The sequence below is a fragment of the Buteo buteo genome, chromosome 12 (genome assembly GCF_964188355.1).
Source record: "Buteo buteo chromosome 12, bButBut1.hap1.1, whole genome shotgun sequence".
Classification (NCBI taxonomy): domain Eukaryota; kingdom Metazoa; phylum Chordata; class Aves; order Accipitriformes; family Accipitridae; genus Buteo; species Buteo buteo.
In genome coordinates, this window is record NC_134182.1 from 40,625,196 (window position 1) to 40,642,983 (window position 17,788).

Genomic DNA, 17,788 nt, shown 5'->3' on the forward strand with positions numbered 1-17,788 from the left:
CCCATCTTATATACCCTTGACCAGGGCTTTGGCAGCCAGTGTATCTTAGTCTTTCTGAAGAACAGGTGAGATAGAGTACAAGCGGAGCAAGGCCTCTGCCGCTTGGACTCATTTACTGGTCAGAGCACTGGAGCTGCAAAAGGAGTATTTATGCAACCCAGTGACTAAAGCGCGTACTCTACTGCAAGAGGGAGTAGATATACTTCAGACTTTTTTTCTCAGGAGCCAATGTGTCTCGTCTCTGCAGCACAAGCGTCGTCACTTGCTCAGAGCTGTGCGCAAAGACAGTGCCTAAGACAGGACCAAGGAACAACCCCAAATTTAGTTCAGCAGTTGGAGTTCAAGGAAAGGCCGGTATCAGTCAGTTCAGGTTTGCTTTTTGAGTTTGTGCTTTGACCACCTGTATGCTACTAACAAAAAGGGGAGGTTTTCAAAAAGGAAACTACTGCTATCCTACCTTTTGACTCCTTTCCTTCCCCCAAAGGACTAAACTCTCACAAAGGTGTTGTTCGCTTTGTTAATCAGCTGTAATAAAGGAATGGTCAGAAGAGACCGTTACTCTCTTACGTTGTGACTGACATAATCTCAGTCTGGCTCTACCAAACTGTGGGTCGACATCTTACAGACAAGCATGAAGGCTTGATTTGAAAAACTGTCACGTAGCATACGATTACCCTTTCTTAAAAGTGTTATTGCTGTAACAGTACCTTGAGTGACCCATAGAGATGATAAAGAATAAAGCACGTGGAATACTCTGAAATTAAGATAATTCCCCCCCTTGTTTACAGTACAAAAATTTTATTTTTTGTTAGGATAATTTAAAGTTTAAAACTGAAGTAGACATATTCATTTTACAAACAAGATAGTCTTCCATAAGTAGGACCATTAAAAACAGTAAACAAAAAAGCTATCTTTACAAAAGCTCTGTGCATAGCAACTTCATACCGTATATAACTGACAAAGCAAAAAACCAAAAAAACGACCAGCCAACCCCAAACAAACCCCAAAACTATACAGTAGGGAGAAATGAGGCCTTAATTTACAGAAGGGAGAAAACGGTCTTTAAAAACCATGCATATTGGAAGTGTGCAAAGAAATAGGGAGAGTAAGATGCTATACCAAGATAAATAATGAAATAAAACATACTCTTTCAAAGTTATGATAAAATTTGTAGTTACCTATCGCAACACTTTCATCTTTCTAGTGGCAAAAAGGAAAGCTGTTAGGGAATAGTAAACAGCAATAACTAAAAGAGGACAGGTTTGCTTATTACACTGAAAAAATCCTCACACATAAATTTTTACATTACTTTTCCTTTTTGCTGGGTGCTTTGCCACTGCCAAAGTCCTTCTTTCATGGTCAAGGATTTCCGATTGTATTTATTTACACACATTTTTCTTTGTAAAGCTACCAGTAAGTTCTACACTCGTCTTGAGTACGATGATTTCCATGCATGACCAAAATCCATGTTCTAAACCATTCCCATGTTTAATTTTTTCATTTGTTTGGCTCAAATCAAACCAGAAGTAGTCATTTTCCATGTTAGGCAGCTACACTTGAAGTAAGTGTACTTGAAGTAGCTTTCTAGGGAGGTTCTCCTTTTTTTTTCATTTGGACTCATGGCTTTCCCACTTGAGCAACTGGATGGAGCTAATAAAAATAACTGAAGGGTGAAAGGAATGTTGAATGTTTCAGAACCTTTCCTTTTTTTTAGCCAGCCTGCCCTTTTTTTTTTTCCCCTGAATCTTCCCGAGACTTCAGTGATCTTTTTTATGTGCCTATGCTGACTAAGCAATAATAAAAAAAAGAATAGTGGGCAATTAATACAATAGCTTTTTCAATGAACTGTTTCAGGTTTTTTATTGGAAACCTTCCTGACTGAGATTTTTGTAATGAAAAGCTTATTTGTTAAAAAATGTGGGAGGAATTAAGGTAGCAAGCTGCTGCTCTTCAGCATGTGGTCTAGAAATTCCTATCTATCTGGAATATTTGTTGGGCATAGAATTTTGGGTCTAAGCAGAGATGATAGAATTTTAAAAGTAGCCTCTACAGAGAAGGGTGGAGGAAAAAAAATCCACCATCTTTATGCTTTGGAGCTGTTTGGGGTTTTTTAGTAGGTCAAAATGGGGGAAGGTAGATGATGTATCAGAAATGAGCCTGGTCCATCAAGGTATTTTTCTGAAATCTAGGACTCAGTGTAGTAGTCACTGAAATTTATGGAAGTTTTAATACCAACTCTAATAATCCTTAATCTATTTTTTTCCTGTATGCATGCAGAATTCCAAACATGAATTTGGACCTCCCACTCTCAGCCTGCCGGTACCTATGAATATATGAAATAATTATTTTTTTTGTTTTTGTTCTGAATATCAATGATGAGGTTTAGACAGTGTGCCCTGTTGTGTTATCAAAGGTGAACGTACAGCAGAACACAGTTACAACTCCAGACTCCCTAACACCTGTGATTCTTTCCTATTTCAGAGATCCCTTGGCTTCAAGGCTCGTTGCCTCGCTGACCTCCAGTGATTGCTACTTCCTTGATGGCATGAAGGGCGTGCAGAGAACCTGCGGTGTCAATGAACTCGCAACCATAATTAACAGTGAGTTATTTTATTTCATCTTTTCTGGAATGTAGACACTTCTAGTAACCTGACTGTAAGACACTGACTCACTATATTGATGCTTCTTAAAAACACATTATTATTCTTACCAAATCTCTCTTTAAAGTTGCTTCTAATTGCCATTTAGAAGACCTTTTAAAAACTGAACCCAATAGCATTGGAAATGCACCTAATGAAGCCCCTACCAAAACCAGGAGTAGTACAAAGCAGCTTCCCAATAAATGGATCATCTTGAGGAATGACAGGAGTAGCCTAGTTTCATTGTCTTTCCAGTCCCCTGGCTTCTCTGCTGTGCTGCGTTCTGGTTAAGAAACGCATCCTGTAAATCTCCATGTTTACTAAATACGTTTCTCTCCTAAGCTGAACTGTACGCTACACTGAAAACTGACCTTGAGGGAGGACCTGCTCTCACGCAGTCTGCACCAGAAGTAGCCTCACAGGCAGGCAGCTTTCCTGCACTGGGTTATCAAAGGGAATGATTTTTTACATGTTTGCAAAATGCACTCCTGTGCCAAAAGCCTGTCCGTTAGGTGAGGTTTTCTCAAGTCATACACCACACACACCACCGAGCCTCTTAGTCACTAATCATTGCAGCTGGATTTGAACCATGGATCTAGATAGAGGCTTTCTAGTCTATTACTAATCCAAATGAGCTCCAAATTACCTCAGCCATGCAAGTTGTCACAGTTGTTCACCATCCTGAGTCCAGTACTGAATTGAACATCATCTATCATATATAAGGATTACCAAGAACACTATTTTACTTACCCATCAATAAAACTACTGGGCAAATGGACAAGTACAGTTTCAGGGGCCATATATTAAGGGTTTATTTATTAACATAACGATGTTATTGTAGGAACAACTATTCATGCAGCTATGAATTGTGTGTATTTTAGTGGGGTGTAAGTAGTGTAGCTGATTTTTTTTTCCTCTAAAAATGGCTTTCCAACAGTCAAATTCTTTTGAGTGGTCTCTGGTTTAGTCACGTAACTGATGATTTTTTTTATCAGACTTGTTCTCACCTTCCAATTTTAGGAGAGGAGATGCAAAGGAGAACTAAACTTTTTTTACACTAAAATGCAGAAAAATTCAAAGCAATTGATTACTTCTATGAACTTCAATATATAAATGGAAAATACTTACCATTTTTAATGACTCAGAATAAAAGTGCATAAATTATTCAAATACATATTTACCCTTTATAAATGCACCCTTAATATGAAGTATAACTGAACTTAAGGTGTTCTAACTACACGGAAAAACAATATGTTGGAGAACCCTTTCCCTCCTAATTCATACATTGAATCTATAAAATAAACTTAGTACCTCATGAAAAATCCAATTCATTCAAATCCCTAAGTGCCACTCATTTGCCAGTAGGGTCTTTGAAACTTACCAGTTAATCTTAGTACCTGAATATTTTAATTGAAACAAAAAATGGAAGGGGGAAAGTTGAGGAGGATGAACGTTCTTACGTGAATTAGTGACCTGTATACCACAACGTATGTAAAAGTTTCTGATGATTTTGCTAATCAGAAAGAATCCTATACATCCTTGCACATGAATTCAGTAAGAGGGAAGAAGTGAGGAGCAATTGCAGCAGTAATAATATATCTCAAACTTATCACTACATTTTTGCATCATTTTTCTTCATTGTACAACTGGAGGAAAAAATCCAAAAAAGGGTTTAATTTCTACCTCTACATACAATAAGTTACAAGTTTGTTTATTTAAATAATTGTAAAACATCTTACATTTTTTAAAGAGGTTAAACTATAAGCAAATACACACATACACCAAAGTTCCATCATTCATGTCAGTTTGTCCTAGAAATTCTTTCATGCTGGTACCCTGTTTTGTTGAATTTTTTTCTGCATAAACTAAATCGATATCTGAAAGGCTCCATAGAAAATAGAAACTTCAACTTTTTTCCCCTACAAAGTAAAACAAATTGTATCCAAAATATCAAGCTTGAATCATTTTGCCAATTTCTTTCTCCTTTTAATATTTTACAAATCTTAGGAAGGTTTCATGTCTTTCAAGAAAGACTTTGCATTTCTGATTCCATTCTGCCAACTGTTGTTCGTCCTGGCTCTTGGCTGATTCTTCATTCACAATGTTTTAGGAGTTGATGTGGTTGTGTCAGAAATATGAAACAGGTAAAAGATGCAGACTTCTATCTTGTCCAATCCATAAAAAATGTTCCTTTATTTTTTTTCCTGGGCCTGGCTTTCCCCCAAAAAAGAGCTTGTAGTGCTATTTTTTTCTTTTTAGTGGTCCATCACAATAAGTAGTTTTGTGCTGTAAAAGAAAAATGAAAAAAAAGAGGAAAAAAGGGAAGAGGGAGAGGAGCAAAGCTGCCTCTTCCTTACATCGGGGGAACGACAAGACCAGTCATGGCTGAAAAAGAAAATTGACAAAGATGAAATTCTGGCAAATTTTTATGGAACAAAATATATTTGAGCCCTTCACCCTTTTGTGAGCAGTCATGTAATGCAGCAATGGCCTTATTTGCAGGTTAAACTTTTAATGTTTTTATGCTTTAGTGAGAACTAAAATGGTGAGACTGACAATGGACAATGTGCTATTTCATAGTAAATTCACCAAAAGCCAAAGCCCATTGTGGTTCTTCAATAGATAAAGGAGATAGAGGATTAATTCAAGTGTCAGTACATGAATTTTCAGAAACACCTAACCATTTTTGGGTGCTTATCTCCTGAGAGATGTCCTTGGAGATGGACATTGCTCAGAACCGTCCCCCAAAAATTCAGACTTCTCATCCTTTCTCAAGCTGAACACTCAAAATCATTCTTGAAAACCAGAATTGAGCAGGGTCGTCTTCTGCTTCCCGCTCAGCCTGCTCATTTGCTTGCAGAATGGGTTATGCTGTGAGCAAGGAAAGATGTGAAAGCAAATGGGGATTCGCCCATGCGCTGCTTACGGGACCTAGCCAGAGACTTACAAGTCCCGATTCACTGGACAATGACCAGAGCTAGGGTTTGCTAATTTAGTTTCAGCGGAAATAATGGACCAGCCTCTCTTTCTCGCTTGGTTTACCCCGTATGTCTGAATCACTGTAGTTTTACCTGGCACATTCCCAGAACACTGGGCTTATGTAAATTATTTATTAGTCACTCTCACTGCCTTTAATTGCAGCTATATTCTTCATAACTGACAACAGCAACATTTGAAGCTGCCTGGAACTGGTGCTGTTCCCAAAGGTTTTGAGGGGTAAGTTAAGTTTATATGTATTTATATAACAAATGAGTGAGTCATATTTTCAAAGGGGCCTCAGTGCAGTGCAAGGTCCTAATCCTGCAAAGATTTATGTTCACTGAAATTTGTGGGATTATTCATGTGTTTAAAGCCCTGTCCTCTGAGAATTAATTTCACCCTTACGTTCATAGTGTTTAAAAAAAATGCTTAGGGCAAGATCATCAGCTAACATGACTCTTTTATTGGAGCTATGTTGATTTTAAACAACTTTGGATATGGTCTATGATTTAATACAATAGGAAAATAAATATTTTCATATTTTGTAACTGACTAGGGCTAGAAGTCCCTGCCAATTTTGGCAGATAGCTGAAAGAGAAAGTGAAACCGAACAGCCTTAAGTCAAATATCTGCTTTTTTTTAATTGCTTAGGAATTTGCTATTATTTTTCAAACAGGCAATTTACATAACCGTAAGTAAAGTAGGTAAATATTTGTATGCCTGTTTTCGGCAGGGAGGGGGGTGCATTAGAAGAGAGATTTTCTGATAACACTAAGGAGGCTGCTCCTTTCCTTCTCCTCCCCCCCCTCCCCCCCCAAACCAAAAAATGATCCTAATGGTAGTGTCCCAGCCTGACACTGGAGAGCCTTCTCCCTGTGTTTTAAGCACATGCCTGCCCTTCTGTCCTCTAGAAAAGAAAACTTGATTTCAGTCTCGGATGGATGCCCTCCTCCAGATTCTGCTGGGCTGTAGAAGAGGTTAGTGCGTGCCCTCAGCTGCTTGCTGCTGTCCCACAGGTATCCCAATGGAGCAGCCTGTGTGAGCAGTTCCTAATCTGCTTCAGGCAAAATCATCCAGGTTAGCTCAAAGAATTTAAATTGTTTGTCTAAGGTAACCTGGCTGGGTCTTTTGCCTGAAGCAAAGGAACACTTACACAGACGGTGCCTGGCTGGTCTGTACCTGCGGTAATCTTTTCTCCCAGCATAGCCAGAGTCAGACTCTGTCTGTGACTGTTGAGATTGTCTGTGCAGAGGCAGCAGACCCTGGTATAGCTAGCATGGTTTAATTTGAGACATGAAGGGTCTGTTGCCAGTGTAGTTTAAACTCTCTTCCCAAGGGGCATAGGCCATATTGGCATAAATGTTTTTTCTGATACTATTGTTATCAACATTATTTTCATTTTTTTTAATCAAGGAAAACTTCTTCCAGCAGATCAAAGCAAAGACCAAGCCTGAGTTTCTGCCATATCTCTTCAAAAATATTTTAAGAATACTTGTAGATGCGGCATTTTGGGAAGTTCCTTAAATTTAAGAGGAAGTACATTTGTAGTGTATAATTAAAAGATACTATGTTATCCAGCAACAGCAAAACTGCCATCTGCAATCAGGAGGAGTATATTACTAACCCAGGAGTTCTGGTGATCCCTCTTTTGCCTCCTTTCCTCCCCTCCTGAGCAAGTAGCAAGTCCCTGCTTTCCTCTCCTTACTTTCACACCCCCCCCCCCCAACCCCCGCTGACGCCAAGTCTGTTTTGTCATTCCAGGTTGTAAACCCGTGCTCCAGAGCAGAGATAATCCTCAGAGTTGTTAGGATGGAACCTGCCAGTGGAGAAATTCAGGTGAAACTATAATATAACATAGAAAGCTCAAGCAAAGCCTAATTGTTTCACTGGCATTTCATCCTAACGTTGCAACTTCACCTCCTTCTGCAACAAAGAACAAGCAGGTTGAGGAATATGGCTGGAATTCTCACCTGTTTTTCCACAGCTCATCTAAACGGCTTTACGCTGTGGTTCTCTCTCTTTTTACATACCCTCGTCTGTCCATTTCCACCCCACCTCCACTCCCCTTTGGGGCTGCACTGTCAAAAGCCTATTCCCAGCCTGTATCGCTTTTTATTGAATGTTTGTGAGGTTTGGATTAAGGTCTTACACTGCTAGCAAAGCTGTAATTATTTTTGCCTGTATTACTATATATTGAATCGATGTAACTTTTCAATAAAGGTGGTTCAATGCAGGACACTCCCTGATGAGTTGGGAATATAGAAACCACAGTCATTATCCCAGAGGGTCTTTTTTTTTTTTTCTTGGAGGGAAATGGAAAAAGAATTAGAGATGAGCCTTATTGTATTAACCTTGACAGCTTGCAATTATCAACTGAAACACTTGATTAAAATTGTCACAAGGTTGGAGAATTTTTTTATAAATAAATAATCAAACATGGGTAGTACCCAGATGCTATGGTGATAGGCACCTTTAATGGGAGTAATTAATAATGATCATAAGTCTAGTGTATACAAGTGGCCCCTGAATATGCGGTCTTGCTTTGTAGTGGAAAAGAACTCTCTGCAATTCAAACAGCCATTTGGTAAGAACTAGGAAGGGGCTTAGTGCTGTATAAATGTACACGTGTGTGCACACACACTGACGTAGTTCTTCAGGTATCTCAGGTGCTTTGTTGGTGTCTAAATTATGACCCAGTTAAAAAACTATGCTTTCTAGAGAAGACAGGTGTTGAGCATTTTCAATTATTGTCATGTAAAATGTCTTGTGCTGTCATCTGGTTTTCCTCTTTTGCCACTAAGTTTCCAGCAAACTCCAATCTTACGGTTCCACAGCTCTTCAAAGAGGTGAACAAAGTGCTCCAGTAGTGCTACTCTGCGCATCTTAAATGAATGTTCCTACCCTCCAATGCCAGAAACATCTCTATGCAGGACAGCTCCTGCATAGAAAGGTAGGTTTGCACATCACAAGCCACCGAGCTGTTCGTAGCAGAGCTAGCTTTGTGTAATTTGGCCTAATCAAAGGTGCAACTTCTACCTGCAGGCTTCACCTTATTGATACCTCTGACTCTCAGGATGGCTACTACTAGAAAATGTGCAGTTTTACTTTCAATAATAAGACCACGGAGATGTTTGTAAAACACAATACACCTATTTATTATCTATCATTTATTATTATGTAACTAATCAACTGAAAATTATAAAGAAAGGATTTTCAGAGGAAAAGACAGCTGGCTTTCATTTAGCAGAAGACATCAGTGGCTTGCATGAAGGGCACCATCATCTTTTATACTAGAATGTAAGTGAACTAAATTACAGCTTCTGTGAAGGATGGTTCCAACTAAGACACTAAAAAATAGCCAAAAGCTTCAAGTTTTTCCTAAAGAATTTCTTTTTATTTTTTCCTCCATAGGAAATGAACACTTTTTTTTTTGCCCCAGAAATCTTTCTGTATTTAGATGGAAGATTTTCATTCATCCATTTCGTGATCATCTAACCACAGACAGGTAGGATACTTATAAGCAAGCAGTGGTTTTGTCTCTTCCAGATGAGCTACTAAAATTAACATCCCATCAAATGAAAGTTAAGTAATTAATAGTAACAGGAGATATTTTTGTTTAGTTAAGTGTTGGCAGGAAGTTCTAAATATTTCTTAAGGTTTTCTTTATTTTGAAGCAGTCTGTGCCACTTACATCCCTGCCAGTAAACTGGGGAGAAAAATGTACTTGATCCTTCCAATATATCACATTTAATCAGACGACAGATATTTTTCATATATATTGACATCATGTATATATCATTTGCAGGCTTTGGCATACTTAAATCACTGTCTAGGCTCTGGAATCATTCTGATTCGGACAGAAGCATAGTGCTGAACATTTCTAGTGTGGAAATGGCCCAGTTATTTTTACCTGGTAAGAATCTCTGTTAAGAGTTATTTTAAAATGCTGCGTTTTAAGTAAGTGTTGACTGGAGCTAGGCTTCAACATGGAACAGCAGGTCAGGCACTGGACTGGTAACAATCAGGAACCACTGCTTTGTAAATGTGTGAGCCAGCCATTTCATCCGAATCTCACCCCTTAGAAACTTCTCAGAGCAACTATTTTTCTCATTACCTGTTTGTCCAGCCTTTTAATGCAAGGGGACTAGAATCCCCAGTGCTGTTGACACCCCTAACTTTGTCAAGACAAGATACTAATAATTAGGGTCTTCAACTCAAATACCTGTATTTCTTTTAGGGAATAGTGCAGATGTCCCCTTTGCTAAATTGAGGCTGTTCCTAAGGGTATCAGACTTCAATACCTTTTGGATTGGCTAGGATCCTGATGGTTAATGGAACATCTGACCTTCTGGGGCTTGCCTGCTTTTCCTTGTAACTGAGCTTGCATTTTTATGTTGAGATGTGCTGAGCTGGCCAAAGGTAATCTGGGCAGTCAGCGGTCCATGCTGTTCCAGCAGTTTCCAATTTGCTTGCTTTTCCCATCAGCTGCCTTCCATCTGAGATGAGTTGATTAGGCATTTGTGTACTTATCATGCCGTGTTGCGTCACGTCACATTATATCTTCCCAGGGCCTTTTTTAAACTGCCTTGACGTATGACATGAATGGAGCACACAATTGTTCTGATCAGGATCACCTGCTCTCAATTTGGAGAGCATATAGAAGTGAGCAGTGTCCAGTATGGATTGCTGCTTGTTCTCTACCTATCATGTCCTGTTACATTGTAAGAATATATAGCAGATGGCAGGTGAAAGAGGTAAGCAAGAACACATGGCACAGGGGGTTATCTGAGGGTATTCCACATGTCTTGGCTGTGTTGTGCAGCCCAAAGCTGAAAGCCAGTAGATAGATATGCAAGTTTCATGCTTAGCTAATACTTTTGAGTTACAATATATTTTCTACCAGCTGTCCTACTGTCTCCAGCAGCTTTTAAGCACCACCAAGACTTGCCTCCCAAAATACATTTTTGGAAAAAAATTTTCAGCGGTACAGTAGTAAACTGCCTGGAATAACGGGAATGCTAACCTGAGGATGACGTTTGTACAGCTCCTTCTGCTTAGACTAGTTTTAATGTAGGTTTAAACACTGCTGTGGTTAATATATGTGGAAGCTATAGTCTAGATTTTCATTGGTGCTTGTAAGTAGAGTGGCATGCCCTGAGGTGCTGGTAGTATTTCTGATATTCTCTTTGCAACAGGATGCAGTAAATAGGATGGAGACTGTATCACCAGGAAACTTTTGCCTTTGAACAAAAGATGTAGCCAACGTACCTTGCAAACATTACATTAAAGCTCAAAAATTCCCCAACTGAGGAGATGTTTTCCCCATATTATGGGTGGGGAAATAGAGAGGTAACGTCAAAACATTTGCCTGATGTGCTTTGGGAAGGAGCCTGCATGTACTTACTGCTTGCTCTGTGCTTTTGCTATTCTATCTCCATCAGTATTGACTGATGCCTAATTTGATAAGTAAGTAAATAAATAAATTACATTATCGGCACATCTATTCTTAGTTTATAGCACAGGGCAATGGCATAGCAGAGGAGATTAACAATCTCCCATTGCTGCAGCACAGTAAGTCCGGTCAAGAAGCCTCTTTGGGACCCTCCTGTTGACTTTTTGGCCACATCTGTCTGTCAGCACTGTGGGAACGTTAATTTGGATATCAGGCTGTGTGTTTCTGGATCCTTTCCAAACCATGTGCTGCCCAGCTTGCATCAATTTAAATATTTCAGTTGGAAAGAAGAATTTGCATCTATGGCTGAAACAGTTAAATAGCTACAAAGACCTGGCATAACAAACCTTGGGCAGACGTGTTCGACTCTGCGAAGCAACTACTGCCTTTGCTGTGAGTCACATCTGTTGTTGCAGTCTGACTGACAAGTCCTGATGTACTAGGTACTGTATCTGCTGAAAACTTATTTAAATAACATTTGTAGCATATTACTATATTTATGTATCAGGGTGTTGATGTACAAGGAGATATCCCAGAAAGACAGGGATATGGTTAATAACTTTTGTATTGGTTTATCCATGCCAAAGTCTCTGCATCTCTACATGCATAAGCTATTTCAGTATGTAATCATAACCTTAACTGACAGATTAATCCTGAACACCTCAGGAGTGGACTTTTGACAGTAAAAAACCATGGATGTGAGGACTGTGTTTTTACCTTTGAGATTTTATGTTATACTTTACTATTAAAGTTCCATTTTTAGAATCTCTTACTGATTACTACTTTATAGATTGGATAAAATAGGTTTGCAAACACTGCATGGTATGAATGGCACTAAATGGTCTCTAGAACTTCACCTGTTTACAAGCAGAGTCTTGAACAGACTGGACAGACGTGGTAGGTTAAGGAAAAGTATTAACTTAAATAACAAGTCAGTGGTTTTTTAATCTGTCCTTTTTCTGTCTCCCAGAAACAATCTTTGTGATTTTCTTACTGAACCAATTTGTGGTTAGCACTACCTTAGGTAACTTCTTAACAATTAGGCCTTTTCAACATAGCAGTCAGTTAGACAAGTTTAACTTTAAAGCAGACTTAAATCTGTTCTGAATGCACTGATGTGTCTTTGGATTATAGCACTCTCCGACTGGCTTAAGCTAAACAAGCAAACTATTCCTAAATTGATAGGCCTTCCTAGTTAAATGTTTAACTATATCCGTTTAAAATTACATTACCTTGGAACAGTTCCCTATAATATATTCCTTCATCAGCTGATACAAAGAACACCACCCTTCCTCCCCGCCACACCAAAAAAAAAAAAAAAGGAAAACGTTAACTGCAGACCAGGTAGGGATGATAACTTTAGACACCTTGATCATACAAACCATTAGCAAAGATAAACCCATTTCTAAACAGTTTAGATAAATAGCTACAACTGTTGGGCCAAAAAACTGTCTATACATATAGTTCTAAAAATTGCTTCAAATTCTTCTTTTCATCTTCTTTAAACAGAGTGGAAAAGAAATTATATTGCCTGTCAACATGGCACCTGTGCATTGACATGGGTAGATCAACGTCTTTCATTAACAGGGAGAAGATGATCTTAGAGAAGCACAGAGTTTCATGTAATTGAGGCAGGGGAAGAAGCTGTTTCAGAATTCTGTAAGTTAGCTTTTAAAAATGTAATTGTTTTTATTCAACACACTTAGAATTTCCTTATTATATAAAATAATCACAGTTTATGTAAGTCCCTGTTGCCTAGCTAAGGATTTATAATGCATCCAAATCAACAGGTGGGGTTTGTAGGGCTCATTTTAGAATTACCACTGGCTCTTGGCATGGCTGAATTCCCAGCATTGTGTTTTCTATGGTATCTCTAGTGAAGTCTGAAGGAGCCAGATGACTTCTCAGGCCCTATAAAGGCTTTTTTTATGGAGACTTGGAGCATATTTATGTGCCGCATGCCCCCCCACAGCCTGTTAAAAGAAAGAATTTAGTACAGGTTTCCATTCTTATCTTAATATTCACATTTGTTTTGCAGATCACCTTTAAAAAGGCTGTAAATGTACTATAGGGCTCAATTCCCGGTATGAGCCTAAACCTTGCAGCAGGTTTCAAGACATTGGCTGTTATGTACAGAGCTGTGTATTAACTCTGCAGGGCAGACGTTTGTTTTACAAGTCCCTGAAGCCTAAGGAGAAGTCATTCCTCACAAAAGAGCTGGTATTGAAAATGCAGTGTGGGTCAAATCCTTCTTCGTATAAATGAGTGTCTGTCCTCTGTTGTTTTAAAACCAAATAGACAAATCTTGGAGCATTGCTTTAATCCAGTTGGATTGGGTCAGATTGTCACCACTGAGTCCTGTAATATCAGTGTAATGGTATTCAAATGATTACTGTGTTTACCCAGACTAACACAGTGTGCTTTACATGTGCAGGCTGAATATTAATTGTACATTTCTTACCTCTAAACCCATTTCCATTGCCACTAGAGCAGGCGGGAGAAGGAGACCCTTGGGGTCTGATGACAGGAGCAAAGGCACTCTTCTGTTTGACAGCAGGAAAGACGGAAGAGGAGAATGGAAGGATGGAAGAAGTGCTGGAGGAGCCAACTGTTGGACTTGAAGACATTACTGCAAAAGAAAAAAGTGAATCCTCATCAGAGATGCAATTATAGAAGTTTTACCAAACTTAAAACATCCACCTGCTGATTACTTCTTAAAGAAGATCTCATTTTCACCTTGACTTGGCTGTTGACAATAAGTCTAAAGTAGAGAGGTAGTTATATTGAATAGTTCATAAAAGAGAGTGATCCATTCTTTTAAAATTAAGGGTGAGGATATCAGAAAATGGTAAGTCATCAAGGGAGAGAGAGAGTCATTATGAACAAACAGTAGACAGGAGTGGCCTGTCCACTTACAGTCTGTGCTTTGGAAATTGAGAAGGCCGGTAATTCCTTTAACTTCCTCAGCTTTTTAAAAAAGAAGAAGATTTCCTTTGTTGGAGTTGAGGGGGGATGTTTAAGCTGTTGGCTAGTTTTTAATCTAAATTGGCTTCTTTTTAAAGAAGTATCTTGCAAAAAAAAGTCCCATTATATGTCCAATAGCTTGTTAAGTAACTGTTTGCTTACCTTCCAAGAAAAATGTCAGCTATTTCTCAGCAAAACAAGGAACAAATAACCATATTTCATGTGGGTTCAAGTGAATCCCCAAGTCTCACGGAAGTGTTAAGTTTGAAATCAGAACAACAATACACCGCAGACCTGGTCCTTTCCTTATTGAAGTCAGTGGCAAAGCTCCAGAACAGGGTAAGTATCAAAAGTACCTGAACATCCTTTGAGTTGGATCTTAGCCTTAAATTACAGCTCAAACTGTGAGGATATTGTTTAGCAGGTTTCAGACCAGCAAGGAGCCTTCATCATCACTGCAAAGTGGGTCAGTCTTTATGCAGATGATGTGAATGTAAATATAGTAGTATGTTGCAGGATACCAGGTGTTTTTCTGGAAAGGCATGATCCTGACATTATTGAGAGCTATACCCTCCATAAGCTACCGTGTAGGTAAATAAATAATAAGTCAGTAAGTAAATAGCTGTTTAACTGTTCATCCTTTTATATATATATTTTACACACTTATATTCTTGCCAGAGGGAAATCAAGGCATGAAGAGTGACTTGCTTATGGTAAAACTAGTAACTAGAAATGCAGCAATACTAACTTCCGCAATTTAATTCCATCTTTGTTATTAAGGTAATATAGTTTCACAGGACATGGACCTGTTGGAGCGAGTCCAGAGGAGGCACACCGAGATGATCAGAGGGCTGGAGCACCTCTCCTGTGAAGACAGGCTGAGAGAGTTGGGCTTGTTCAGCCCGGAGAAGAGAAGGCTCCGGGGAGACCTTCGAGCAGCCTGCCAGTACCTAAAGGGGGCTACAAGGGAGCCGGAGGGGGACTTTTTACAAGGGCGTGTAGTGATACGACAAGGGGTAATGGCTTTAAACCGAAAGAGGGGAGATTTAGGTTAGATGTAAGGAAGAAGTTCTTCCCGGTGAGGGCGGTGAGGCCCCAGAACAGGCTGCCCAGGGAGGTTGTGGCTGCCCCATCCCTGGCAGCGTCCAAGGCCAGGTTGGATGGGGCTTGGAGCAACCTGGGCTGGTGGAAGGGGTCCCTGCCCACGGCAGGGGGCTGGAACTAGATGGCCTTTAAGGTCCCTTCCAACCCAAACGATTCTATGATTCTGTGAAATTAATCCACAATTCAGATCTCAGTTATTGTTAATGCAGTTCATACACAAAAAAAATTTTTGTTTATTATAGGGCTACTTGCTTAATCATCTAAAGTTGCAAATTGTACCTCATTTCTCACTGTGGCCTTTGCCACTTAGGAATCTATATAGGGATGAAAAATGGGAACATTTTCTAGTTCATACTAAAAAATACCAGAACACAAATCAGAACCTTTTACAAAAATCTTCACTAAATCTTGAGAATTTTTCTTGAAAGACATCACTTTGCTGCATTTTTTGATGTGGTAAAGTAAATTAAGCAGGAACAAGCATCAAATATAAAAGAAGCAAAGTACATACATCCATAGGGGGATCCTGTTGGAGAGCCATTAATGAATCCAGGTGAGCCTGGAACGCCCAGGTTTGACATGGGGACATTGCTGTAGCCATTCATACTATTGCTGGAAGTGCTGTAATTAGACTGTTGAGGTGTGGAACTGGATGAGTAACCTCGGGGTGAGATGCTGCTTGTGTTACGAATATAACCTAAAAAAAAACCCCACATTTAAAAGCGTGTCAATGGATTTGGCTTAAAACTTACTTTCTCCTGTATATTCCCTGCTTAAATAAATTACTTATTTAAAGTAAGTCCAGATTAATTAAAACATTTAAGCAAGTACCATTAAGCAATATTAAGTTTTAAAACAGTGTAGGAAACTAACTTTTTGAACTGAACTGATGTATATTTTTCTAATCAGATTTGATTTGTTAAAAATTGAAATTTGTTCTAAGACCTGGAAAAAAATGTGTGTGCTTATCTTTTTCTGAGGTGGAATTTATAATATATGTGGGATGTTCTACAATTTTAGGGAGGAGGTTATACTTTTCAAATTACTGATGAAGGACAAATAAAGCAAGTACATGACTAAGGGGAAATTATAACCCATATACAGTTTGCAGCTTGACTTTGAAGGTACTCTACTTGGGGGGAAAGAATACACTGGATAAGTAAAAACCATTTTTGTCATAAAAAAGAATAAATCACATATTTGAGAACCAAAAGTTAGCCTCTTTTTTCTCCAGAAAGAGACTTGAAGAACGCTATAGCTATCAGCATTAAAGCACAAGGCTATTATTACAGCTGCAAAAGGTTTTTTTCCATGGGAAAAGCTTTCATTAGAAAGATGTGATCCAGTAGCTACTTAAAAAGTGGTTACCATTTAGATATCATGTCAGGTTATTTCTGCCCATTTATATTATGAAGTTCTAATTCGGGACTAGTAAGACCTTATTAAAAAGCCCAGCAAAATTATCTACATGATTACTTTTGACATGGCATATGTAACGTTAACTTCATATGACATGGTTTTACGGCCTTGGAGTGTTAAACACAGCTATTAATGCAGTCAACCACAGATTGTAAGTTACTGGAATTGAGTGTTAAAAATAAAAATATTTGAGAGTCAGAAAATGCCCAAAGTTTGTATTGCTCCCATGCTGTATTACTGTTAATATGTCATTTTGTGGGATGTTTTCTTAACAATCAATAATATATCTGGAGTAAATGTAATACATGCAACATATGCAAGTTGTTAAAATTAACACTGAAGAAGCCACCTTAAAAAAAAAAAAAAAAAAAAAAAAAGAAAATTAACTGTGAGGGGGTTTTTTTCAGTTGCTGTCCTTGTCTTTTATAAAAACAGAGATATAACAAAAAAAAATATTGAGGGGAACAGGGAGAGAATTCAGGGTTAAATTGCTATAAAAAAATACTCAAAAATTCTTTCAGACATAGCTAGTCTGGTGACTGGAACCTAGTACAGACATAGTATCATCCAAAATGCCACCACACATCCATTTCTAATGCTGACAGTTTAAAGCCATCTTCCTGTTCATGAGCTGAGCAGGTAGAGAAATTGAGAAATGACTGTGGAAGCAACTGTGATTGATTGATTCAACTTTTCAGTATTTAAATTAACACTATATTACTTACCTTGGTTGTTCGCCTGTGTTGACTCTGAAATGCTGACTCCTAACTGGCTACCATAGGAGTTGATTCCCATCATACTGCTGTGAGCAGGAGAGCTAGACAGTGCGGGGATCTGTGCGGGATTCCTTGGTACACTGTAGAGAGCTTCTGCGATGTCTGCAGCTCGTTTCAGAATGATGTCCTGCAGAATGAAAGGGACAAGTTCAGGAATGTGCTTGGAGAAATCTTCTAGTGTTTACTACTAAACCTCAACGTATACCACTCCCCTGTTGAGAGCAGCCATTCTGACCTGGTTGTTATGTGGTGTTCCATACAGTGCTTCAACTAGGTCAGCAGCTCGTTTCAGTAGCATTTCCTGGAGGATGAGCAGATGCATAAAATTGAGATTTTAACAGAAAAGGATTTCAGTGGAAATAAAACCATCGGCTACTATTTTCTGCAGTGACTAGTGTGTGTTTGTGTGTGGTCATCCTGAAGACTGCGTGCTTAAGGAGCTGTTATTTGCCACT

General features: G+C 38.8%; 1 protein-coding gene across 7 annotated transcripts in view; it reads right to left on the reverse strand.

The window, feature by feature from the left end:
- Positions 1-778: 778 nt before the first annotated feature.
- EBF2 (EBF transcription factor 2) overlaps positions 779-17,788 on the reverse strand; it is a 152,871-nt gene continuing 135,861 nt past the window's right edge. For 5 of the 7 annotated variants that reach the window (XM_075043597.1, XM_075043595.1, XM_075043600.1 and 2 more), the window contains 5 exons: positions 17,569-17,634; positions 17,283-17,460; positions 15,650-15,835; positions 13,532-13,699; positions 779-5,024 (listed from right to left, as the gene is read on the reverse strand). In XM_075043597.1, the coding sequence (XP_074899698.1) occupies positions 4,993-5,024; positions 13,532-13,699; positions 15,650-15,835; positions 17,283-17,460; positions 17,569-17,634 (630 nt within the window). In that variant the 3' untranslated portion in view covers positions 779-4,992. Of the gene's footprint in view, positions 5,025-13,354; positions 13,429-13,531; positions 13,700-15,649; positions 15,836-17,282; positions 17,461-17,568; positions 17,635-17,788 lie in introns of those variants that run through there. The other 2 variants (XM_075043596.1, XM_075043601.1) reach the window with 2 other exon arrangements.